At 39.9% G+C, this 27,248-nt stretch overlaps 2 protein-coding genes across 2 annotated transcripts; both read left to right on the forward strand.

The window, feature by feature from the left end:
• The first annotated feature begins 4,990 nt into the window (after positions 1–4,990).
• LOC103711128 (dehydration-responsive element-binding protein 1G-like) lies at positions 4,991–6,085 on the forward strand. The gene has a single exon (XM_008797145.3). The coding sequence runs from the start codon at positions 5,064–5,066 to the stop codon at positions 5,694–5,696; it is 633 nt and encodes a 210-aa protein (XP_008795367.1). The 5' UTR covers positions 4,991–5,063; the 3' UTR covers positions 5,697–6,085.
• Positions 6,086–17,183: 11,098 nt separating this feature from the next.
• Positions 17,184–20,892, forward strand: LOC103711127. Its single transcript, XM_008797144.4, has 3 exons — positions 17,184–18,211; positions 19,559–19,706; positions 20,222–20,892. The coding sequence occupies exons 1-3, from the start codon at positions 17,540–17,542 to the stop codon at positions 20,767–20,769; spliced, it is 1,368 nt and encodes a 455-aa protein (XP_008795366.2). The 5' UTR covers positions 17,184–17,539; the 3' UTR covers positions 20,770–20,892.
• Positions 20,893–27,248: the final 6,356 nt, after the last annotated feature.

Consider the following 27,248-nt stretch of genomic DNA (forward strand, 5'->3'; position numbering starts at 1 on the left):
CGGGAGCATTAACGTCCAACCACACGAATTGCTAGGCCCATTAGATAAAAGACATTACTGATAGGTCGTACTAATATATTACCTATGTACCTTTTTTTTTTTTTTAGCGCAAAGAAATAACCAAAGAAAAAAAAAGACGATTGAGGACGAGAAGACCAACTTACGAAAACCAGTGCCAAGCACGAAAAAACCCACATGAAAAGCAGTAGGACAAGTTCTTGTGTCCTTATTTCTTCAAGATTTTAATTTTTATAAAACTTCTGGTTGTCACATCACCCAACTCTCTCGCGATCTCTCTCGCATTTTCCTTCTAAAAAATCTCAAAAAAAAAAAGCGGTATTCCTTTTCTTTACATTACCCAAAAATATAACAATAAATATGATCGTATCGGAATAACTCTTAAGACGAATTTTGCATTAAAAAACCACTTAATTACTGAATTTGCAAGAAATTTTTGTATGTGCATGAAATGATAAATATTTTAGGGTCCCTAAACAATTTTATCCCTGGATTTGAGTTCAATATGGATGATACATATGTAATGAACATTTGATATGCACTCAGAAATGCTTATTAAATAACTAATTTAGTGGATGTTTTATGCAGAATCCACATTCTCAAAAGACAAGCAAAATTGGTACCATGAGTGTAACATTAAACTTACAAAATATAGCTAAATTCACTTGCGATTCTTCAAGAGCAAAGACGAAAGTCTCTAGCTCCTTGCTTTATTTTATACGGTTTCAGTGATGATTTTAGATCGGTTGATCTTATTCTATCAATGATCATGCCATTTTGTACCCTATTAAATTGCATATAGATTTTCTACGTGGCATCAGAACTAGCTGGATTAATTTTGACCACGTGAGGGGTCTCCCAGATCTCAACAACCCCTGACCTTTTTTTATTTTTTGCCCATTTGGCTATTTATCCCCGGTAATATAGGGATAATGAGCCCACGTGGAACCCAAATCAAATAAGATCCAACAGACCTTCTATTGCTGATTGTGGGCCCGACCAGGCGATGCACCATATATTTGGCCACGCTATATGTCCTTGCTTCTTTTTTTTGAGATGCACCATATATTTTGTAATAATACAGGACATCATTCAAAATATCTCACAAATAAATATCCAAGATGTACTCGATGAATAACCAATATGGGATTAAACATACACTCGCACGAGTCCTCGCATACTTCCTCGTTTAAGCCTTGATGTCCTCGTCAGGCTAAGAATTCAAATATATTCAAATCTAATCGCAAGTACCACGATCGATCCGTAGTCTGCTCCAATAGATCTGTGCTGCAGTGTCTCGTAGTTCACATATATTATGGATCGGATCCACTCTAATACCATTTGTAATAATACAGGACTTCATCCAAAATGGCTAGCTAAAAAATATTATTTGAGTTCTTTGATTGTATATAAGTATTCAAAATTTACTGAGTGAATAATTAATATATAACTAAATACATACTCACATAAATTTTTACCTAGCAAATTATTTTGTAGATTGGATTTTACCGGCGTCCCACCTGGAATATAACTCCCCCCGTTTCAGTGAGCGGGTGGCAACCTGGGTCTTCGCTGACTAGATCTATTCTAGAAGTAAAAAAATCGAGGCAGGAGTGGACACGAGTATCTGGCGACAGTTGGCCGTTAAGGAAGGGGCGCGCGCTCCGCCGTCCGCCGTGCCCGTGCGCGTGCTCCGGTGCGGGCTTTAAAGTTTACCCAAAAAAAGAAAGAAGCGATTCCAAACCGTCGAATCTTGTCCGGAGGACCACATCTCCGTGAGGTATCCTATTTGGGACCAATCTATAAGGATTTGGTTTGTCTAGTGCTGCAAATCACTTTCTCCAGGTAGTTGGCGCTCCTCGGTTTTTATAAAAATAATTACTCAAAAAATAATTGAAGTTAATTATGTATACTATAATTTTATATTATCTTTTGAAAATTTTAAATTTTTAATAAATTAAGTATCTGTAATATTTTTCAAGCCACCAAACATAGCATAGTGGGGCGGGGGTGAGGGAGGACTTTTTAAGTGAGAATACTCCGAAACTCCAATACATTAGTATGAAAATTAGAGAAAAGATAGTTTATAGCTATAATGGATAATCTAGCTGTAAAAGCTTCTACATTTTAATACGAAAATATGAATATAGCATTGCTCTATGTTTGAAGATAGAGCTAACCTTCCAGAGCAATGTATGATCTTACGTATTTTTCATCAAAAATTATCCTCACTAACCTTCTCACTTCCGATAAAAATTCTAATTGAATCAAATGGTGGCATCATCATTCTTGTTTTTCTTTCAATGAAAGATGAATATCATGAATTTTTTATTAAAAGATGAATACAAGAATTTAATATTAGAAAATATACACTATTCTCAACTTCTTGCGGTCTAGTTTGGTAACTCAGCTGCACCTCGAAAGTCTATTAGTCGATATGTGTAATTTGTCAAAGTTTGATGTACATTATCAACATCTATTGATAGTTTAAACTTTTATATCTAGTAGTTAATTAAAATGATATTAGAACTAATGTTGCTGGAAGTCATGGATTCAAATCTCCTCTAAGCCATATGTGAGAGTGAATGTTGTGGCAAGGCATAGAGTAGTTGTTAGTCATTATTTTGTGGCTGAACTTTTTGGGATCAAGTAGTTAGTTAACAAAGATGCATCAAAAATATACCCATCTAAATAACACTCATTTTAGAAGACCTTAGTGTCCAAATTTTAAGATGCATCAAAAATATACCGATCTAAATAACACTCATTTTAGAAGCAAAACATATATCAATAGAATAGCACCAACACTAAGGTTTTCTTTTCTTTTTTTTTCCACTTCAATATTCGCAAGAGAGCTTACACTAATGATCTCTCCTCTACTTATCAATCAGTTATTTTCAATTTGATTCTCAGATGATATATTATAAAATACTTGGATATAGATAATTAAAGTTTGGGTGGGATTCTCTCCCTTCCTCATAAAGAAAAATCACCAGGCAACAGTAAAAGTACATCAATTTGTATAAAATCAAACTTGCTTCTCATATAGACTAAGACCTATATGTCAAATTTTACTCGCAAACTAAGACTCAAACTCTAGCTAATTTGGCACAAACATGTCCTCCGTGTCCTAGTCGATCAAATCCAATGTTTGCTAGTAAGTTATTCCAAAAATATAAGTCAAATTAAAAAAATTAAGATCTTCACTTGGACTGAAAATTTCCAGCAATCTCAGTTATAGAAGTATTTTTGTAAGCCAGATGGTCTAAATGTGGAACAAAAATCTCTATAAACTCTCTTTTTTGGTTTCTTCTTTTTTTAAGTGTTATCAAAAACTGTCAAAATTATTATTTTTTTTCGCAAATTGTATGAGATTTATTGCCCTTCATGCAGTTATACCTATATCACAAGAACTCGTAAAATTGAGTCCACAACATGGCCAGACAAAGACAGATACTTTGGCCCATTTGGTATCATCTTCTTTCTCATTTCTTTTTTTTTTAAATAGAAACACAAAATCCAGAAAATATGTTTAGTTACTCTATTTTTGTTTCTTATTTTTTTAAAAGAACGTTCATTATTTCTGAAAATAGTGAAGGTGAAAACTTTTCACTTTTATTTTTCTTTTAAAACTGGGTATTTATCCCTCTTCCATCATCTCTACCCAACCTCCCAATCTCAGCACCACCCTTCTACCTTATATAATATAATATATATTATTTAATATATCAATAATATATTAGAATATATTATATAATATTATAGATATTATATAATATATAATTTAAAATTTTATTATTTAATATATATTATAGCAGATGATAGCATATAATCATATATAGAATATTACAATGGATTATATATTATATATCATGTTATATTTTTTTATAAATAATATGTAGTAATTACTAACCGAATAATATTATATAATATAGATTATATCAACATTAAAACTATAATTAATTAATTAATAAAATATTAAATACATAATATAATAATATTATTATTATTTTAATTATAGAATAAAATATAAATTATCACACTATTGTGCGATAATTTTAATAATTATTAGATATTATTATCATATAAGAAATATTATATAATTATTATAAAATTATTAAGGAGATATTATTATAGTAATATATTATAATAACTATAAATTATGTATATTGTAATAATATAGACTATAATGTTTATAATAATATTTATCCACCAAAGACCAAGCTTTTATTGTTAAAAAAAAAGTAAGAGAGAGAGAGAGAGAGAGAGAGAGAGAGAGAGAGAGAGAGAGAGAGAGAGAGAGGGGGGGGACCAAACGTATTTTTTATTGTAAGAAATCTGAAACAAATAAAAGTAGATTTTTTGTTTCAAATTTTTTTGAAAGAAAAGTAGAAATGATACCAAATAAAGCCTTGATTAACATGGAACTTGCACCATCAATGTGCTCATATCTAGAAGCTCACCCTGTCCGTGAATTTTCGACCATTCGCACGCCCATGTCGTGGAAATCTTCCTATTTGGCAGCACGCAACAAGGAAACGGTCCATTCCTTGGGCCTTCTCCAAGGCCCAGCTAACAGTCTCAAAAGCCAGTAAGCCACATGGGCCATCGCATCACTGCGCCAACCCAAGGTCCCAACCCAAATGAAAACCTACGCTCCCTCCTCCAACCCGTCCCCTCAAATAAATACCCCACTGGCCCCCACAACAACCTTGTTTTCTCCTAGTCCGAACCAGTCCTCCAAAGCGAGTACGAGCTGATACCCCATCACATCACCCCCAGTAAAACTTCAAAAAAAATGTGAGCCCAAAAGTCCAACCCGCCCATAAGGCCACCTCCTTACCAAGTCTTGGCCTTCTGGTTCCAAACCAGCTGGCTCCTCCATCGAGCCCGAAGCTGGCATTCCGTGTGCCGCGTAAGAAAACGACCCGGCTCCGCCCACTTATATACGCTCCCCGTTACTCCCAACCACACAACGGTCGCTGCCACTTCCCAACTCCAAACTCGAACACTTCACAACTCGAACACTCCACAAGAAAGCGGCAATGGAGAGCCTCAGTAGCGACTCCGTGGACTCATCGATGACCCGGCGGTCGGCGTCGGACGAGGAGACATACGCGACTGTGTGGTCGGCCCCTCCGAAGCGGCGGGCCGGGCGGACCAAGTTTCGCGAGACGCGGCACCCGGTCTACAAGGGCGTCCGGCGCCGCAACGCCGACAAGTGGGTCTGCGAGGTGCGCGAGCCAAACAAGAAGTCGAGGATTTGGCTCGGGACGTTTCCCACCGCCGAGATGGCGGCACGGGCGCACGACGTGGCTGCCATGGCCCTCCGCGGCCGGTCGGCCTGCCTCAACTTTGCCGACTCTGCGTGGCTCTGCCCCGTTCCGAGCTCGTCGAACCCGAAGGACATCCGGAGGGCCGCCGTGGAGGCCGCGGAGGCCTTCCGGCCACGGACCGAGTCCGACGCTACTAAGAGCAGCGAGGATGCGGCAATGGCGATGACAGCGGGGCCATCGGTGGCGGCGGCTGATGACCCCTTCTACATGGAGGATAGTCTCGACTTTGGGATACAAGGGTATCTGGACATGGCTGAGGGGTTGCTGATCGATCCGCCGCCGATGAACGCCGATGAGGAAGAAAACGACGGCGATGTCCCACTCTGGAGCTACTCCATTTGAAGCTGGTGTGGCATTTTATGTACAGTATAATTTAAATAAGGTTACTTATGGGGGCCGGAATGACTTGTACCTGTAGTTTTTTTAAAAATGCGGTACGAGGTAAGAGTAGTTTGTTTGAAATAAATAAAGAGGGAGAAAGGTAGCCAATCAAAGAATGGCAGAGTGAGTGATGGACTAATAGGAATAGTCGAATCAAAGTTAGAGAATGGCATATAGTTTTGTATTCTGGAGTCGATATGTCTCCATAATTAATGGCAATCAGTTAGGATGCATGAAAGACCATCTTCAAATTAGAGTCATGCTGTTGTTTGAGACAGGAAATGCCAACGGTAACAATTGGATACAGGAAATATATATCCATCCTTTGAACAAAGATACTGTGGGGCCAACCATGAAGTGCTGCCTATTTTGTGGTTTGACAAACTTTGCGAAGGCTCGAGAACGTGTCCATATGATGTGAATTTCGAGAGCTCAGGAGGCTTCCGCGGCTTCGGCTGCCATTAGATTCCGTGTTTGGCGGCCGTCTGCGGCCCGTTTTGTTCGTTGGCAACTTTGACGGGGTCGCTACTCAATAGATAAGGCTGGCTGTTGTTTGTCTTTTTTCTAGCGAAAAACCACGCTAAAGCACCTTCTCAGCAAGCGTTTTGTGCGAGAAATCGGATCATCACCATCATGGAAGCCTGACCTTTTCAATCACAGTAACAAGTGGGCTCCCGTGATTGTACTTCACCTTTTGCCTGGCCAAGTGTTGGGCAATTCCCATATTTTTCTTGAGAAATGTTGGAGAGACACAACATAGACGAAACAAATGTAATGTCAGAAAGAGTAATGCTAATGTTACACGAAAACTTTTGCTTATAATTGGGCACGGAAAAGTGACGGAGAATAATATCGTTCCGGTGGTTTTTTTGGGTTAGGAGCCACCTTAAATTATTTACGCACAATGGTTGTCATGAAATAATAAAAACAATTATTGTTATTTGTGATCATTTAATTATTACAACATCACTTATTCTATGAGCAAAAATATAACCATTAATAGTTAATAAAAACTAAAATTCGCTATCCAGATACTGAATTCTGTACCAGTATCATATTAGTACAGTATCGATACTATATTGTGTAAAAAAAATTTTAATATACTATCCGTATTGGATACCAATATAGTATGCTCCGAACTACTCAGTTCGTGCCGATACGATGTATTTTGATGAAAACTATAACAACCAATTATTTTAGAGTCCGCTCCAAAGTGCAAAGCTAAATTGGGCCAATCCACTAAAGCTATAATAAATTAATAATTAACAACAGTTCCATAAGGATCATTTTTTGGGCAACATTGGGGTTTTAGATTGACGTTCCAGACAAGCCTGGCCAGCCTTGTCCAGCCCGCCGTGGCTGCTTCAGAGGGGTAGGTGTAAGACGATGGAATTTTGGGAGTCCACGAAGAAAATTTAATTTTGTGGAAATCCAAAATGTAACGATTTGTAGTTTGTAGTACAAGGAGATGGGGAACCGAGTGGGCAACTTTTTCAATATAATCATTTTCTACATGATTATTTTTTTAATTCCGCGTGAAGCGACTGCCTGTAGTAGGATTTTCCTCTTCTTTCTTCAGTCAAAAATGCCGGTCAAGTCTAACCAAATAAAAAAAAAATTGAAGAAAGAAAAAACTGGATACAACTCATTTATTCAACAATATAAAGCATGTTTGTGAGACATCTCTCATGTCAGTACCCTCCGCAGCAGCTATAGACATGACCATCTCCATATCTATTAAACAGAGCAGAATGAGAAAGTTCCATCCCTCTCCAACATTCAGAAAAATCATCTAAAATATCCATAATGTTTTTAAAAAAATATTTAGATATGCTAAAAATATATAAATATGTTAAAAATCACCATACATAGGAAAAAAAAAGAGAAAAACGTATTTCTTTTAGACATATTTCTCTCCATACAAGTAGAAGAAAAAATTCAAAATAAATTTTGTGGGACTCTTCTTAGTTATTTTAGGAAAACAATTGAATTAGGTATGGCATGGTCATGTTATGCAATTAATGACAAAAAAATAGAGTTAACTAATTATTAAAAAATTAAATTTAGAGTTATTTCAGAATGTTTTTTAATTAATTCTACGCATGCAAAACAAAAAATAAAAATAATAAAAAAAAGAAATAACTTTGAATTAGGTATGGCATGGCATGTTTCACTTAGGGGATGTTTAGTTGAGGGAATTGGGCTCTAGAATGAGAATAAGAATAAGTGGATCTCATTCTAGCCATTTAGTTAGAGGAAGTCATATTCCTAATCTGATTCTAGAAGGGAATGAGAATACCTCAATCACCCGAAGTCCAAGCCCAACTCTTTCCCAGTATGAAAATCTCATTCCGATTGTGATTCTGATTTCAGTCACGAACCAAAGACATCAGAAAATGTGGTCATTTCCAATTTCCATTCTAATCCAATTCTGACTTCGATTCCGAACTAAATGTTTGCTTCATTTCTAACCGACAGTCAAAAGAAGGCCATGATTCCTGATCGTCTATTAACATCTACAGATTCTTGCATTTTTGAAACGTGCTAGGCAATTGTTTAGGTTGTTACTCTATTCAATGGGCCTCAACACAATAAAAGGGCAACAATCAAGACTGAGTTTATTTATGGAGCTACATAAATGAAAGAAAAACTAACAGCTAACCATGAAAATATTATGGGCAGCAACACGCCTTTCCCCCCTCTAAAATGCATGCAAAAGCCCAGCGCCAGTGCCAACACGAAGCAAAATATCGTAGCCCATTAATTATATCGAGTCGCATGCTTTTTCTCCAATGGATGAGATGGATAATCGCCAACGAGACTTGGACATGGGGTAGCGACGCAATTCTGAAAGTCCAGCCCACATCTTGCTTGACCCAACTTGGAATTGGGTTGGGCTGAGCCATTTATTTGTTTTTTCAACCCCCAGAGATCCAACCCACAAATTAGGCTGCATGAATCAATGATATAGGCATTATTCCTCAATCATGCGTGATGTGTAAATAATCGAAGCAAATACAGTACGACAGAATCGCGATTGAAGTAGCGAGATGAGAGGATTCCTTTATACATCTTTAATCCATTACTCAAAAATAGTCCTCTTCACAGGTCGGCAAATTAGAACTTACTTAATCTTCCCCTTAATATTATATGCCCAACAATATTTTTCATTATCTCAATAAAATATTGCTAGGCTCTTTCAGTCTAAGTTTCCCTCAAACTATATATATATATATATATATATATATATATATATATATATATATATATATATATATATATATATATATATATATATATATATATTAAAAAAACAAGGCCCATCAAGGCAGCTCATCCCCACCCAGTTGACTGTCAGCTGCTGATCTCCAGAGCCAAACGAGATTTTTGGAATATATGGCGAAGCCACGGAGAAGTAGATAGCCAACATGCAAGGTTTTCCTCACATGTCCTTGCCTAGCTGTTACTGAACACTACTGCACTAAACTAATTAATGGTGTTCCCGCTTGTTCCTAGGACAGCTAAGGCCACTAATATATTGCTTGGATCTTGTGAGGTCTCAAATGCTTAAACCATGTCTCAAATGCTTGAACCATGCATTAAATGGCTAATGAGCAGAAAAGACAACCACTTAATAGTTTAAAACTACACAAGATGTCTCCTACTGATTTCCTTCCTGCTTCCCTCCAGAACGGTTTCTCAGAGCTTTAACAAACAAAAAATTGGGATCGGTGACTTGAATGAAGTTCTTGTTCTATCTCTAATTATATCCCCACTTTTAGGCAGCAAAGGAGGAGTTTGAGCATGTAACCAAACAAAGGGTTCGGAATAAGTTGCTGGATTGTATCAAGACTGCCTCACTACCAACCAGCAGATTCAAGATATTCGATTCAATGTCCAGATAAGATTGAGCATTGCGGATAATAATGTGAGTCATATGCTAAGCTTCTTGTTCACGGGCCTAGGAAATTTTCATATTGAATATAGCACATGGAGTTCATGGTTCAAAATTAGGATCGATTAGAACCCAAACGCCTGACTTGGAACTAGATTGACAAAATGGCCCATGAAGATGGGGGACGGAAAGGTCAATCTCTTCGAAGACGGTGAACTGAATTTTTTTAACCCGGGTTACAGCAAGTGGACTATTGAAAACATTGGTACACCGTACTCGAATCCTAAACTAAAAGACCACTTTCCAACCTGGGTAGGATTTGGACAACTGTTGAGGTCTTGGAGCAATTTTTTTTTTTGTCAAATATGCGTTTAAACTTTTAAATAGAATTAAGCAAGAGTATTTTACAAAACTTTTTCAGAAAAATATGTCTTCAATATTCAAATATAAGTCATTCTGAAATATGTCATTTCTCCATGCTTAAAACCAAATATGCAAAAACTATAATTTTAAACATAATATATTTAGACAACAGTCTTTCAAAAAAATACTTCAATCAGAACAATTTTTTTTCTGAACCACATAAGTTAAAGACTTGGAGCTCGAAGAACACTGATACATCCAGAAGAGGAGAAAGAGCAAGGAAGGTCCAGTAGTCAAATGGCTCGTGAAGGAAAATCTCCATTCGCGTACAATATCCGCGAGTTGGGAGCAAAGTAAAATATGCGATCATGTCCCTGGAACGAGAAACAGTGAACAAAGTGAAACGACAATGGACTCCTCCGCGGAGGACATTGCCTGGACTCCGGTAAGGCAAGCTAAATAATTACACCGCAGAGCCATACAGGCCTCATGCCATATATCAGCGCCAGTCCCGGTTCATGACGTTGTACATGGACGGTAGCCACAACCTACGTGTAAGCTAGTCCTTTTGAAGAACTGATGAGACACTGCAATGGACTGGGATGGTACCCCACAGATGTTTAAATACGAGTAATGCTGTAGGGCCCAACCATGATAGCATGAGAAATCTACGCTATACGTACGATCTGACGGTACTGGTGCAGTTTCTGCCACAGGGTGGGGTTGCGGCAACTCATATGACATGTCATAATGGAGTTTTTTATTTTTATACCAAGATTGGGTCCGCAAGCTTTTTTGTTTTTTTTTTCCTTTTGTATCTTGGATAGCTTATTTTGCAACAATGGTCATCATATCTTCCCTTTTACCGGAATTGGACCAGGTTTTTTCGCATTTAGAAGAATAGCCATTTCCAATTTTTTTGGACCAAAATGCTCCCTTCCCTCTTCGTCAAATATGGCAAGAAGAGGGTGAGGAAGGGGGATAAGAATAAATACAGGGAAAAAAAAAGAGGATAGTTCAAAAAAGAAAGAAATGGAGGAAGAGAACTCTCTTCTTTTTGGCTATCCACCATCGTAACTATACCCATCATCGACGATGATTCTCATTGTCATCCATCACTATTGGTGTTCCTCATGTCTATTCACTATTGTGGTTGATGTCCGCCATCCTCTTGCTAGCACTTCCATCTCTATTTAATCAGCCACAATCGTTGAGGATCTTCATCACTCTCTGCTGCCATTAGTAATTTTCACTATCACTCATTATCGTCAATGATCTTTACCTCCATTAGTCATCACCATTGGTAGTTTCCAACACTAGCCATCACTGTCAGTGATCTCTATCATTACCATGATAATACCCATCATGACCCACCACAATAGGTGTTTTCCAATATCATCTGTGATAATACAACCTCCACCATCGCCTACAACCATCGTTGATTTCCATCTCCACCAACTATAGTCAACTATCTCCATCGTCGTCCCCTATTGCTGATGATCTCCAGCACCGCTCATCATCAATGATATTCACAATTACCTACCACTAACAACTATATCTACCTTCACATACAACTGCTAATGGTAGATGGTGAAAGATCATAACTGAAGATAATACATATATTAAAAAAATGATACAAATATCATAAATTGTTGACTCCCTTATAACTAAAGTATTTCGTATTAATATTTACCTTTCTAGAGATTTATATAAAATATCTAGGCATAGTGGGATTTTGAATTTCACCATAATCATCATTGTTGACAAACTCGACCAACACCCACCACTAACGATGATCTCCACCATCACTAGCACCGGCAATGATCTTTAACACCATCAACGATCTCTACTACTACTTTCCATCTGCTTCTCTATAAATCTCTTAAAAGTACTTTCAGTTTAGTACTTGTGCATTAATAGTTTATATCATATACATTATTTTTTAAAATATATGTGCATTATCTCCGATTAAGATTTTCTACCATCCATCATTAATGGTTGTGCATGCTTAGTAGAGGAGAGTGGTAAATAATGATGGATATCATTATTGTGAGCAATATTGGAAATAGTCAATGATGGTAGATGACAACAAAGATCATTGAGGGTCATGGATAGTGTTAGAGATCATTGTCGGTGGCAGATGGTGATGGAAATCTTTGTTGATAATTGGTTGAGATCAAATACCACAACACATAGACATTTTATCTATTTCTCCAAGAAAGAATATATCTAAAAAATACTTTCTATTGAATCATGTGCATCAATCATGATATATGCATAACATATTTTATGTTTAAAATATGTATCATCTTTGAGGGTGATCATCCACCACTCTCTTTGATGATTTTGGATGGTGGTCAAAATTATCAGCAGTGGTGAGCAGTGGTAGATAACATTGGTGACGGGCGGATTTAGTGAATGTCGATAATAGCGAACAGTAATAAAGATTGCCGGCTATGGTTGATGGTGGTGGCGATCATCATTAATTATAGGTGATATTGAAAAGGCCGATTGTGGTAAATCATGACATTTACTATCTTCTTGGTTGGTAGTGTGGAAAACATCATCAATGGTAGTGATGATGGGGATCATTGACGCTGGTGGCTAGTTATAGAAATTGCTGACGATGGTGGGTAATGGTAGAAATCATCAATAATGGTAGGTCATGTAGAGATCATTGGTATTAGTAGATGGTGGTAAAAATTACTAAGGATGATGAGCAGTGATGGAGATCCTGAATGATGGTGGGCAGTGAGAAATCGACATCAAAAATAGTGGCAGATAGAGGTGGGAGCGTACAAGGTGATAGACGATTTGAGGGATCATCGGTGATACTAGGCAGTAATGGGAACGTGGGTGGTGGTGAGTGGTGATGGATGGCAATAGAGAAAGAAATATTTTTTCCCTTTTTCTTTCTTCCTCTTATTTCATTTGTTCCTATATTTTTTTTCATATATATTGTATGCTATTGATGTGGCCAGGGATATTTTGGTCCTTCTCTCTTAGGCTATTTCGTATATTTTATTTCATATACATTATATGCTATTATCCTACTTTCCCTCTTTCTCCTTCACATATTCCAAGATGATGTGGTGAGGGATGTTTTGGTCCGAAAAATTGGAATAGGCCATTCCTACAAATTCAAGAAAATCTGGCCGATTGCATGACATGTGGGTGGCAGGCGTTTCATGCACATTGATTTCTCATATTTCCATGTCGTAGCTAAAGACCGAATGATTCTCAGGGCCACCACAGTGCCATTCATGTGAGATGGTTCTTATCTGCATTTGTTGGCTACTAAAGGGCCGATGTTCATGATATTGATCACAAGTACGGTGAAATTCAAATGTGGAATTAATGTCATAATATCATGGGACTCAACGAGTACTTTTCTTAATATTCTTCTTCTACTCCAATTAGAATGCAAAACAATCATCATTTTTTTCAATCCGGCAAAGGTCACGATTTATGTGTTACTGGGCACTTGACTAGATAATATATAAAAATCTAGGACCTTATCATACAAACAATATAAATTGATATAATTTAAGATATCATGTAAAACAAATCCAGTATATTGATCAAGATCTTCAAAATCTGGATATCTTAATTTCCATTTGTCAACTAAAATCTTGATTTTTTTGTCTAAATCATGTCACCTTCCATCTTGGCTGATATTTAATAATTTTTTTTTTTTTATATTGATCAATGATTGAGATGACTAATATCTCATTTTTAACATTGAGCCAGTTATAAAATCATCTTATTATTATTACCATCACTATTACCATTATCCTTATTGCTGCTATTATTATTATTATTATTATTATAGCAGCCGCGGCAATATATGGTAATAGCTACAATAATATAGAGATGGACGCATGCTTATACTCTTGCCGACACGCTAAACCAAAATAATGCATGTCTTAATTGGGGGGCCGTTTTAAGTTTTTTAAGGAGGACACGACAAAACCCTACCAGAAAATAAATAAAAAATCATAACTGAAGCATCTAAGTACCACGGTGCAAGTGAGTATATATATAAAAAAAATTATATTTGCACAGAGCGTGACAAGTAGCACTGAGTTAATCCCCATCGTGTTACGTTTAGCGGGGATGGGCTTGGAGACCATGGTCATATTCTAATAATTGACTGGAACCCTTTGACCCTTTTGATCCTCTTCAGTCGTGCAAATTGTCGTGCCTCCCAGTCTTCTGTGTCGTCACTGAGGTTTAAAAGTTACTGTTTTCGACGAGTTTTTTTTTGTTTGAGTCCAACAGTGCCATGGACGGCCCATCAAAGAGCTACAGAGACAGGTACCCCACCGGCAGTAACGTCGCAGTATGGTACGCCATAATGTATTTCAGAAGGGGCAAATCTTGGTGCACTCGTGCAGCATCTAAGGTAACAAAAAGTTTATGCTGTTCCTAGGAGTGAAGTTAGCATGCATCTCAGTGTCCCACCTATCAGCGTGTATGCACTATTTTCTTGGTTGTATCGTTGTTCTCTCTATTGGTCATTTGGAACGTAATATTCTGGAAGTTTTCTTCTTTCCTGCCAACTTTATATTCGTGCACCAGACGAGATGGCACGGATCTTGTTCTTACGTGGGATTGTTTTGTCTACGTTCATTGCTTACATCTGTAATGCATGAATGTTTTAATCCAAATTGCTGAAAAGATACAGTACTTAAAATCCCTTCCTAGGGCGCATTTGTCTGGATCGCTCGTGAGTGTTCACGTAGCGACATTAGGAGTTGATATGCAAATCAAGGTATGGTACCTTTCTTTGAAAAGGTGAAGAAGTACTACCGAGGTAGTAGCACGGTGGGAATAGAGCTTTAATTTTACCGGAGTGGCCTAGGTTCGAAACGCGCAGGCACCGATTAAATGCGGGGATCAGATGTCCCCCGCCTGATTTACCTGGTGAAGTCGTTATCTGGTCTGCCATTACTTAGGTGGTGCTGGTGTGACATACTCACACGGGGATATAGCTGCCATGTTAGTGGGGTTCTGCCACGAATGGGGAGGATATGAGTAAAAAATGTTCTACCCGCATCGAACACTCTCCAGCGAGGAAGGGGCCCAGTGAGAGTTGCTACGCGGGTGAGATTCTCCTCACTCTCCTCTTCCCTTTATTTTAGCAAAAAAAAAAAAGAAGAAAGAGTGGAGAAGGAGATTTTGGAGGCATAAATGAATGAGTTGCAGGAACCAAAATATTACTTTTGCACTTAACATCAGCATAGAACACAAAATAAAAGTTTTGATTTAAGTACTCATTATATGCACATATCTGGCATTTCATCGATCTCAATTTGTCTTGAAACAATTTCTCTTTTTTTTTTTCCTTTCTCTTTCTTCTTCTTGTTCTAAGACGGTATTTAGCCCAAAGTTTATTATGCAACATCGTGTGCAACGACTTTAACTTACCAATTAGGCTAATTAAGTCTCAGGTTTCATCCAAATGAGTACAAATCACTCAACCGAACAAATATTTTTCAGGCAATGGTTGGGCATGTGATTGCACCAAGTCCATTAAGCTCCAGGATCGGGCATGCAGTGCATGTGGTAAAAACTAAGCTCTAATTGACAGTTTCAGAAATTGGATATGGTTACTGGAAACACATGCATCGGTGGTTCCAGGTAGCTGTTTGGAAATAGTTTCTTATAGTTCTATGCAATTAATTGGTTTAAAAAGAGGATCAAGACCGCCATCAAGACATCTCCAATATTTCTTACAGCCAATTGCTATTTGCTACTGCAAAGAAGTTGTTTGGAGTCCTCCATGAACCTCTTGTATTTTGATTCTTCAGCTTGATGATCATTCAATCTTGAAGAATCAATCTTTATTAATTTATTTCTCTACATGTAAGTTATTACTATACCCTTTCTCCTTTTTTTTGATTCGCCATATTCTTGTTCCATTAGAGATGTTAATTTGTTTGACTAAGGTAAAATTGAATCTCCTCTCTCATTTGACCTAGTTCTACTATTACCCGATTGATCTTACGTGTCAGCGATCCGATTCACGACTAGAAATAGTTTTCTAGGAGACAAAGGGTGCGCAGAGATTATACAGGGATAGCTTCCACTAACGACCATGAACCCTCCAATGAATGATTGGAGGCATATTCAAATTTAAAATTCTTGGTACAATCAAGAAAACACTTCATCAATTAGTCAAATTGGTACACAACTATTTGAATAGAGATGTGAGAAGAAGGTAAATTGCGTCATGAATAAACCAAACATAGAAGCATATATACAAAACTCATTTTTCCATCACAACATGCTAATTCATTAATCAAAATTTCATAAAAACCTTCATGCACCTAGTTAAATCCCAAAGCACAATCCGTCCTGCCGTATCAGAATCTAATCTGCACCCATGACCGTCACGTTCTAACACTCTTCCCTACAAGTCGTTGCAACAAGCAAAAGTGATCCCGTTCTTCCCCGCCCTCCAACGTACCTAAACTCAAGCCTCGGAGACTACAACATCCAGAGATCTGCCAAAACTAACTCAGGACAAATCACTCATTCCGACCCGAATGGATTTCTTAACACAATTAAAAAGAAAATCCAATAGCCTGTAAATCTGGTTCATTGGGCCTCACTGTAACCTAGATCAAGCGGCCCAGGAGCAAGCCACACTGCAGCGGCGACCATCCGTTTCGTCCGCGAGCGAAAGCCGACACGCGCGCACGGACTCCACGTCCCTCTCCCTCCAATCCATCAATGCTTCCAGCATCGGATCCTGGTCACGGGGGACTCCCAGTCCCCGCTGCCCCCACATGCGCAACTTCCCCCGCTCTTCTCCCAACCCACACGTGCTCCTCTCCTACCACCACCAGCCACGTGTCCCGCTACAGGACACGTTCAAATTTTCGAATCCTCTCTATTATTTCACCCCCTGGACGCATGCTCCGCTTTTCCTTGTTTTTTACCTCACTTTTCTTTCTGGTCCATGGATAAATTAAAATTTCCAGAAATAACTCCTCGCCCAGGGTGGGTCAAAGGCAGAGACGCCCCCCTTCCTGAGTCCTGACATGCCCGTCTCCATCAGTCCAAATGACCATATATCCGACGTGGCTTCCTCTCAAATTTTCCCAATTAACAAATATAGAAAAATAAAAATTACAAACAGCTGCCTCCTTGATATTAAAACGGCCACCCAGGGTGCGAGGCCAAGAAGCATCCTCCCGCTTGCGGTCTCCTCTTGTCATTGTTTTTTTTTCCTCTCTTCCTCTCTTCTTCTCCTCCTCCTCCTCCTCTCTGAGCTTGCTTGCTAGTATGGATTCCTGCCTACTATTTTTTTACTGCCTCTGGCTCGCAGGTTCTTTATCTGGAGATCTCCGCCTCCGAAGCTACCTCTCCCCTTCGTCCTCACCGCTTCTCCGCTCTTAAATACCACTCTTGCTTGTCCAGCCACCTACTTGCCGCTCTACTCTTACCCCGCTTCTCACGCTTCCAGATCTTTGCGTTCGAGTTGCTCTTCTCTTAGCATTCGCTCTTAGAGGTTTTGTTTGTTTCGCAAGAGGTGATCATGGGACAGAAACCACTAATGCTCAAGGAGTACCTTGAGCTGGATTCGGACCTGGAGTCCTGCTCCGGGTTCGGGTGCGCGCCGAGGCGGGGCGACGCGGCGACTATGCGGTGCCTCCTCGAAGCGGAGCTCCGCGGCTGCGGCGGCGGGAGGCTGGTGAGAGCCCGCTCCATGGGCGCCCTCACGAGGCTCTCCGCCGTTATCCACGCCGTCAGGCTCCTCCCCTTCGGCGGCTTCTCTGCCGGATGCCGGTCCAGCCACGAGGGTTTCCTCTCCAGGAGCTTCTCGAAGCGGCTTAGAGGGAGCTTCTGGAAGAAGAGAGGGAAGGAGGAAGAACACAAGGCTAGAGTGAGGGTCATAGACATTGTGCAGCTGAAATCGTTCGAGGAGGAAGGAGAGGAGAGGAAGTCGTTCGGTTTCCCCTCTCCAGTTGTCAGTAGCTGCAGCAGTTGGTCCGAGTCCTACTCGTCCGGATCGGACTTCTTGCGCTCGTCCATCGGTAGCTCCGAGTGCCTTGGCGAGATCGACGCCGCTGACGACGGCGACGGGGATGGCGAAAAGGGGTCGCCGCCGCGGCGGAGCCCGAGCCTTAAACGGAGCCCAAAGGGGAGAAATGCTGTCGGTGGGGATTCCGTTACCGTGGAGACATCTACCGGCCACCGGGAGCCTGAGGTGAGGTCAAATTAATGCTTTAATTATTTTTGGCTCCATAGTTACGTACATTGTTTTCTTAATTTTTAATGCACGCTCGGTACTATTTGGACCACGGGAAAAACTGGGACCGTCGCATGGACGTTTGGGAAATTTAACCACTCGTTTGTGGGACGCCTCCATTCAAAAGCCCCGCCCCGTTGTTGGATCCATGGGACCAGACAGCGTACTTTTTGTGTCATTTCTGTTCCATTCCTTCTTGATGATGATAAGCCGTCTGGGCTCTCCCCACCGTCGGTGCGGTGGTCCAGCCCAGCCTCAGCCTTTTCCCCCTCCAACGGCGTTCCATGCTGCTCCTTGGCGTTTCCCGCCCCAATCGATTGGCGAGAGCGGCCACCAACCATCGGCAATAGCGGTTCCTGGAAACGGCGATAAAGAGGACAGCTCCCGTGGTCCCCTGGACCCTGGTCCTCCATTGCTCTTTACATTCCATCACTAACCATTGGCAAACTAAACCTTCACAAGTTTATGAAGGCGATTTAAGTATGAAACTACTTTACAATTAATTGATCACTCAATGATCATGAACGTTAAAACTGTACTAGACTACTAAGACTATAGTTTGATTAATTAGCAGTATACGCCCATTATTGTTAATTACCTCGAGAAAGCTAGGCACGACCGCACAAGATGGTAAGGTGGGACACATCCATGCAGTGGGGTGGACTTGTATGGGATAGAAAAGTGAAAGTTGGGGACGCAAATTTGCAGTCTTTTGTTGGTAGTTTATTTTGTCGGCTAGTGGAAAAGCTATGATTATTTGCGTTCCACCGAGCCGGTCGGTGCGTGAGGACCGGGAAGGGGGATTTGTTTAAGACGCAGACCTTCCACTATTATGCGGTTGTACCCACCGCTAAGGGCTTCTTAGCCTGTTAACATCACCTTGTAGACCTAATCTTATATTGTACCCGTTTGTGGATTCGCTGTCCAAAGTCAGTTCCTAAAGCGGGAACCCCCACCACGCGTGCTGCTCTCGTTTTGGTCCGTGCGGCTTTGATGTGAAGTGGCGCTAATATTTTGATGCAGATAGCACGCTAACGTGGCCTTGGCCCGAGGCTCACGCTTTCGTATTTCTATAAAATTATATTCTAAAAAATAATGTCGCAAAAAATCTTAAACGACTAATATTACGTAAAGTTTTATGTGCATCATCAAGTTGTATTATATGTATACATTCATCATTATTAACGTGCGGTTTTGAAAAAGTTTAAAAAGCGAATATATAAACGAAATAAAGATTTTTCTAAAATTTTCAAAACATTTTGAAGCTTCTATTTCGATGATTAACAGATTAATATTTTTGGACAGGGCAAAACGATGGAGTGCCTAGGGTGCCAGCCTGAAGAGGAGAAGGAGCAACTAAGCCCGGTGTCGGTGATGGACTTCCCATCCGAGGACGAAGAAGAGGAATCGTCCCCATCGCCTTCCTTCCAGCAAAGCCACGCCAAAGTCGAGAGTGAGTGTTCTCTCTCAGTTTTACTCATCTACTTCTGGCCCACGGTTTTGACCCGGATCGACAAGTAAAATATATTGGTATCTCAACGGCCCCTCTCATGTCCGCTTCCTTTGTGCTGAATTGAGCCTTCGTTTTGCGTGCCCCTGCGCAAGCTTCTCCCGCTTGCCTCCGGCCTTACTAATTACTATTGAAGAAGACATACGCAGAGAATAGACGAACCACCGTAGACCGCTTGATAAAAAAAACCGCGGCCTCTTCCATACAATATACTAATGAAACCTGTGTGTTTATTCTACAAATAAAAAAACAATAAAAGGACTTTGCTCCACTTCAAGTGAGGAAGTCCGGTAAAAACAAGCGGAAACTTTCAGCAAAAAAAAAAAAAAAAAAGCGGAAACTACAGTCTTGTGCTTAGTGAAAGCCCCCACTAGTTTCGTCCTCATTCAAAAAATTTAACTTTTGACGGGCCTGGAAGTAAGTATGCTAAAATAATATTTATCTCCGATCTGGTACAGGAACAAAGCTGCAGCGGATGCAGAAGATCAGACGGTTCGAGAGCCTCGCTGAGCTGGAAGCTGTTGATCTCGAAGATCGGTTCTCGTCCTTGGAGGACCCGACCGAATCGACAGACCACGTGGAATCGGACAATGCAGAAGAGGCTCACAGAGACACCGTGGAGACGAGGGCGTGGGACCTACTCGAGGACCTCGAAGCCAGGTCGCACGTGGGCCCCGCACTCGGGTGCATCGAGAAGCTTCTGCTGGACTTCTTCATCGAACGGCTCTCCTCCTCTGATAGCGTTGATCACAGCTGTCTTTTGCGCACGAGAATTACGTCAGGTGTACGCGAGCCGGCTGGGTTGCTGAAAGCCGCGAGGGATTGGATCAACGGCGAAAGCAGCAGGGAGGTGGAGGAGCTCCCCCTGGTGGCGGTGCTTAAGGAGATGGATAGGAACGGACGGTGGAGATGCCTCGATAAGGAAGATGAGGAGTTGGCCGTGGATTTGGTGGACGCCATGCTAGGGTCCTTGGTAGGGGAGCTGGCGCTAGATTTAGTATCATGATAATAATTAACGATCTCCGTTGATTAAATCAATTTAGAAATGTGGAAGTGTCTGTATATGTCGCGGGATATACTGTCTAGGAGTAACAGCAATCAAATTTTGATTTATGAGTTCTGCAGTAAATTTCCTTTAATTGCTTCCAGCCACATTAGTCTCCATGGCAGGGAATATCGCCAGCAAGAGAAGAATTGCAATTCAACAAGATTCACAAGAACATAAGAACAAGTAAGGTCCATTTCACAACCTCATCAGATTTTTTTTTTCATGCTACAGAAATGGACTAGGAGAAGTCCAATTGATATGGGCTGAGCCAGGTCTCATATTTGGTAATATTAGACATAATCTGTATGCATTGTTTAGAAGATGTGTGCTGGATCGGCCAGATCCAATTTCTGTAGAAAATTTAGTTCAATTCTATCGAATATTCAAGCAGATCCTAATTAAGCCGCACAAGTCTACCCAGTGAGAAGCAAATATGACAATGGCCGACAATTGCCGTCCATTTCAGATAAAGCCCGTGGGCGCATGGTTTGTGTTCCAATTGACCAATTGAGCTCTGTATGTGCTCTATGTCGACAACCATAGGAGTAAGACTCCGAACTAAGGTACTACAAGCTATGAGATTTGTGTTGGAAATATGATGCCATGGAAGTTGCTCAAGGTGTTTGCAAGAGATTAAAAGCTAGTGATTATATGCTCCGCACGAATAATGGGGCCTATCCTGAATTCTGATCTTCTTGTGGGATTCGACTACCCAGTGGATGTAAACTTGGTGAAAAACTGGAAAAGCCAGGAAAGGAGCAGTGCAGTTTATAGAAGAATATGGCCAGCTTATTCAGGGTTGGAAGTCCAACATCTTGAGATATCCAGGATTCTAAAGCAAATGAGCGTAAGTCATCTATACTAGTAACAGGCATGCATGATGCACGCGATTGATGTTAGATGGCTTGGAGGCGAATACATGCGATTGATATTAGATAGCTTGGAGGCTAATTGAATTGCAGATGTTCACCCACTTAGGGTGGAGCTGAGCAAAGGGCAGGCATAAGATAATCAAGCTCGGCACTTCTAATTCTATTGTGTCTCCACATGCCTTGGCAAACACTCGTCTTATAATACATCTCAGAATCTACAACAACCAACATGGCAGACCAACCAATCAGAGCTAGCCACAAGCCTTCAACCAAGTTATCAAAATACGCCACATGGCTGATCCCAAAGATGCATGGAGAGTTTCTTAGATTTTGAACTCTCCTCCCAGATGGCGACCCCTCGGCCATGATCGCAAACGGTTTTCATAACAACATAACGAATGAGTGAGATATGTGAAACGTGATGCGCAAGCAGAACATCTAGGCATTTTCTTCGGGACATGCGAGTTGGTTACCAAGAAATTGCCAATCTGCACATTTGATTACTCTTCAGGGCTCGTTTGGTTCGCGGGAAAAGAAGAGGAAAAAGTGTGGTCAACGGAAAATTAATGAGATGCCTCTTGTTTGGTTGGAGTTTTCAAAGGAGAGAAATGGGAAAGTTGTATTCCCATGGGAATATGATTCCCACATTTCATGGGAAAGTCTTTCCCATGAGAAACATGAAAAAGTTATTTTCCCATGAGGTGGGAATCACTTTATTTTTATTTTTTCCCAAAAAGGCCCTTAAGCATTAAAGAAGCATTAAAGACCTAATTTTTATTAAGGGCATAATAGAAATTATACATAACTTCCCAGGAAAGTGGATGACCAACCAAACATAAGCACTTTGGAAATTTGTCACTTTCCCATGGTCAACCAAACATGCTAAAAGTACTTTTCTAGGCATCCTTTTCGTAGGAATTTGTTTCCCAGAAATCATATTTTTAGGAGGGAAAATGCTTTCCGCGAACCAAACGAGCCCTTAGTGACATGCACCAACTCTCATCTATATTTCTTAAGAAACCATCCAAATAAGTGCTCTCGAGCCATTTTATGTCCTTATGTTGCCACTCTGTTGTTCTTATAATATCTTCGTTGTTCCCTGAGTGTCGATGTGACTTGAGCATCAGAGGATCCCTTGTTGGATACTCTCTGCCAAGAGGACTGTTTTAGGTCGAATCTAGTGTCAAAGCTAAGGTCCAAGCGCGGTTTCCTCCACCTAGCACCATCTTAGGAGCGACTAGCATCAAAGCCACCACCACCCGAGCACAATGGTCACCACACCGCCACCTCGGACATATATCGCAATCTTCGACCAACATTTATGGCATAAACAGCAGATCGTTCGAGCCCTCCAATAGTTTTGCTAGCTCAACGCCTTGGTCGGGCCAATTTCCAGCTGCAACACCTATCATTAAGATTGCACGAGGGGCGGAATCAAATGGAATATGAGCCTCACTCGGACTTATACTCAGGCCACAGATATTAATAAGATGGATATACATTGTGGACTCATTCTTTCATTCTTCATTAGCTTAAATTTCTTTTAGATCTAGTGGATAATATATTAGAATTTAGGTTATCTTTTGCTTGGATTGCTAATTGATTTTTTTCATTGAAAATCTATATAATGGTTATTTGATTTTACTACTTCGGTGGCATAAAACAATGGTTTGACATGTGTGGTACACTTGGCGTTAGCTGGATAACATCCAGGGATGGTAGCGGAATCTCATTGATGTGCAGCGGTATAAACCTAGGTTTTCTTTCTATGGTTTATGGTCTTCTTTTATGTTGTCTGCGCATACATAAACGCATGCATAATTGCATCAGGCAGAGATGGGTTTATTATTGCAATATGTGAGCAAAATTAATCATAGATCCTGCTTAACCAGAGGTAGCAAATGATTGCTCTACCTGTTGATTAAGTTAACTAGAGCCAGATATCTTGATGCCGCTCCCTTGCCTTTGATGTTAGTGATGTAGGATTCACGAGTGGAATCAGAGCCAGTGATGATGTGGTGGTCATAGAGGATCTGCTCATCAAAAGAAAAGGGTTTGCATGGTGATGAGGCATCGCGTAGCCAGGAGCTCTTGTGCCTCGTAATCGAACCTTAGTGCCATGGTTATTGTTGAAGATGGTGCTTGAGCAAGCGCAGGCAGTGGAGCCATTGTGGCGAGGCTGCAAATGGGATTGCCCTCAACCGATGACAAACTCGAACGCAATAGTTCTCATTGGGGCATAGTCGATGAGGACAGACGCTGGATGGGGGGAAGAAGCTAAGGAGAATAGAAGAGAGTGGGACTTGCAGATGCCCTACTTCTAATCCCTTAAACATAGGCCAAATGCCTCAACAAACCACACTTTGGGCATCACAATGCCAAAACAACCTTAAAGAACTATCGAGCAGTCTTGGTGAGTAACCGTGTTGCAAGCTTAGCTTAGGCATATCTTATAAGGTAGTCGAGTATTTAATGCTTTTGCTACTCTGAAGGGTGTAGTGGGTCTTGGAGTTCTGCAGGAGGTCTGGCCAGGGTGTTAGCATCATCAAGGAAGCCTTTCTATCCCTTTCTCCTGACTGCTCTTAGTTGGTCTTTTTAGTATAGTTAATCTTCCCTTTTTGCATGGTTAGATTCTTCTTCCCCCTGAGTTTTAAAGAAAAGGAAAGGCGACCAAGCCCTCTTCCCTTCCCATCATCCTCCCAGGTTAGTATGGCTGAGATTAATTCTCCAATAATTCTTAGTTTGAGATTCAAAATTCTGTACAAGCTAGTCCTGGCCCCTACTAATAACTCAACCTCAACCTCAGCACAGCAAAACCCCGGATAGGGTAATACCCTAGTCCAAGGAGGAAAAGCTAAGAGCATACACACATCACACCCAAGTCCTAGTTAAAATGCCTAGACAGAACCATCCACTATTCCATTAGAGTAAATCTAGCCTAAGGTGTTCGTTGTAAAATTTTTTGAAGTTATCTGGGTTGTTTTGTAAATAGTGATTAAGGAAGATATTGTATGTAATGTCGACCACATATTGTGTCATATGCAAAGAATCCTAGAAGATAAGGTTCCTCTGTTTGTTTTCCTTTTCTTCCATGGTTGGACTAGCACCATTTTCAATATGTATGTTTGTATGTTCGTTTGATCTTTTTTTACACGCATCGCTGTATAAGTATGGGAGCCATGCTATGATTTTAGGAATCTTTTTATTCAAATTAACTGTGAACGAAGCACTTGAATGTCTGCACCTTCAAGCAATACATAATTTGCTAAATGATTACATATAAGCGATGGCACATATGTGTTCAACATATTGCTTTGTTCACTAATAAATTTGCGAGAAAAGTTAAAAATTTCTTCGTTTACTTTACCTTTTCTAATGATCACTTCATGTATATCAACAGTGTGATAGAGGTTATATACAAATGTTATTATGCATTCTCAATTGATTGTTGAGTTATCAAAACTGTACAATGATAATTACATTTCACTTTGTCCTCAAGTTTCACGACCATGTTGTGGTCCTTCAAATCATTTGTGATACCACCATGGAATAAAATCACCTACATCCATTTTGTATTCTTAAGGGCTAGATTCAGAGCAAGCTATATAAACTTGATTCAGCTTAATGGTGGAAGTCCATGTCAAATCCCCTATTACATGTGTGACATTATAAACTGACAAACTAGCTAAGACTCCTTATTTAGAAGGGATAATGCTTATTAGGTTTCATTCTTTTGTCTAATGTAGAGATTTTTGAGGTTGGAGTCATATTCCCAATTCTAAGTAGTAATTTTTACCATTGGTGATTGAAACCACCAATCACGCAGTTAACAAATACTCATCCTAGCTAGTCCAGTCAATTTAGATAGGAACGCTTTATAGTTACATCTAGCTTGCTCTTTCTTTGCTTTATTGTTGATTCCTTTTGGAGCTTTTGATCGTCCTTTCTCGTCAATTTAGCTTATTATCTCATTTCGAGGTAATTTATGGTTGTCTTTTAAGTTTTAAGGTTTCCACTTCAATTTTTTTTTCAAAAATTCCTTCCATTTCCTTGGATGTTTCTTGGACAGCTCTTTCTTTGTTAATCATCGAAAGCTATATCTTAGCAAGAAATTTGCAACCGTTGTTTCATTGCCTCTCTCTCTTTGTTGTAGGCCGGAAGGCCTAGCACAAGCTTTGGATTGACACACTGTAAGATAAACTACTTTAAACAAATAATTAAACTAATTCAGAAACTAAGAAAAGAGAATTAATTTCGAAAACTAAAGGTAGAAGATAATTAAGTAATCTAAAGGTAACTAAGGATAATTTGTAGCTCTTTGCCTTGCTAATGAAAGGCTTCATCGTCGTGGGAATCTATCAAGCTCCTTCAAAGCATGCAATGATGACTAAGGACTCGATTCTGATGGTAGGAAGATTGCTATTGGAAATGTTCGAACAATAGTTATGTTGCTGTCATATGTAATCTAATAAGGCCTAGCTGCATGTCATCGGATCCTCTGGATCTCTTGCCTAGCTCGGACTTGGATTTATGGACTTCAGTTGGTAACATGGTCACCATCAGATATCTTCGGACGGTATATGGGCCATCTATCGTTAGAACCTTCAAATAGTGATACTACTTCTGATGCTAGGTCTTGGGGCATTGGAAGGTTTCTAATGGCATGAGGACTGACATCAGATCAAAGTCAAGCCTATTTGATCTCACTCAGGCTTTGGATGGGTTTGGTCTGATCTCTTTCTCTCTTTGTGTCCGTCTTTCGCTGCCCTTCCATTCCCCCCAGGCATCGAAACCTTCCACACTTAGAGGAGCCACTTGAACTCTCTTTAATTTTGTTGCATCTGATTATATGCTTATCTATTCTCAATTTAACCTTTTTACAATTTTTCACCTATCTCAAGTCTTTTAAGTTTTCCTCCCTTTTCTTTGGCTGAGGTTGCTCATCATGTTCTACTTTGTTAGTTTGTAATATTCTCGGAGACATAAATATTGCTTGGAGTAGTAACTTTTGACTACTATTAAGTTTAATCTATCCCAAATATTGGTGGATTGTTTTCCCCTTCCATTTATTTTTCAAATTTAGGCTTTTTTTTTCTATTCGAGGATTGTTAAAAGGGTGACTCTCCTTTCCAGGTAGTCTAATTTGCGCTGCCTAAACTCTAGTTAATTTTACAATCCTTATCCCTTTAGTAGTTATCTTCATATGTTTTCCTTGTTTTTTCTAAACTCTTGTGCCAACCATTCTGGTGAGTTTGCGGACACGTATATATAGATAATCACATTGTTTCTCAAGATGACAACCCAAGAGGCAGGATCAATTGGGTTTTTCAAAACTTTTTACGAACTTCAATAATTCTTAATTAAAAGTAATCTGTAATTTAAGAACACACAGTGAAATGAATGATAAATAAATGCAAAAGATAAGAACAAACACAAACAAATCAACCATCAAAATTTTATAATGCTTCGAAGCCAAATTTAGCTCCTATATCTACTCCCCAAGGCGGATTTCACTATAATCTTTAAATAATATTACAATTCAGTTGTTTTCGGGCTCATAGCCAA

Source organism: Phoenix dactylifera, chromosome 5, assembly GCF_009389715.1.
Source record: "Phoenix dactylifera cultivar Barhee BC4 chromosome 5, palm_55x_up_171113_PBpolish2nd_filt_p, whole genome shotgun sequence".
NCBI lineage: Eukaryota > Viridiplantae > Streptophyta > Magnoliopsida > Arecales > Arecaceae > Phoenix > Phoenix dactylifera.

What these genes read in the sequence shown, in the direction of transcription:
- LOC103711128 (XM_008797145.3), top strand. Translation starts at nt 5,064, where the DNA reads ATGGAGAGCCTCAGTAGCGACTCCGTGGACTCATCGATGACCCGGCGG.
- LOC103711127 (XM_008797144.4), top strand. Translation starts at nt 17,540, where the DNA reads ATGGGACAGAAACCACTAATGCTCAAGGAGTACCTTGAGCTGGATTCG. An exon ending in CCGGCCACCGGGAGCCTGAG is followed by an intron (nt 18,212 to 19,558) that starts GTGAGGTCAAAT and finishes ATTTTTGGACAG; the next exon opens with GGCAAAACGATGGAGTGCCT. An exon ending in AAGCCACGCCAAAGTCGAGA is followed by an intron (nt 19,707 to 20,221) that starts GTGAGTGTTCTC and finishes GATCTGGTACAG; the next exon opens with GAACAAAGCTGCAGCGGATG.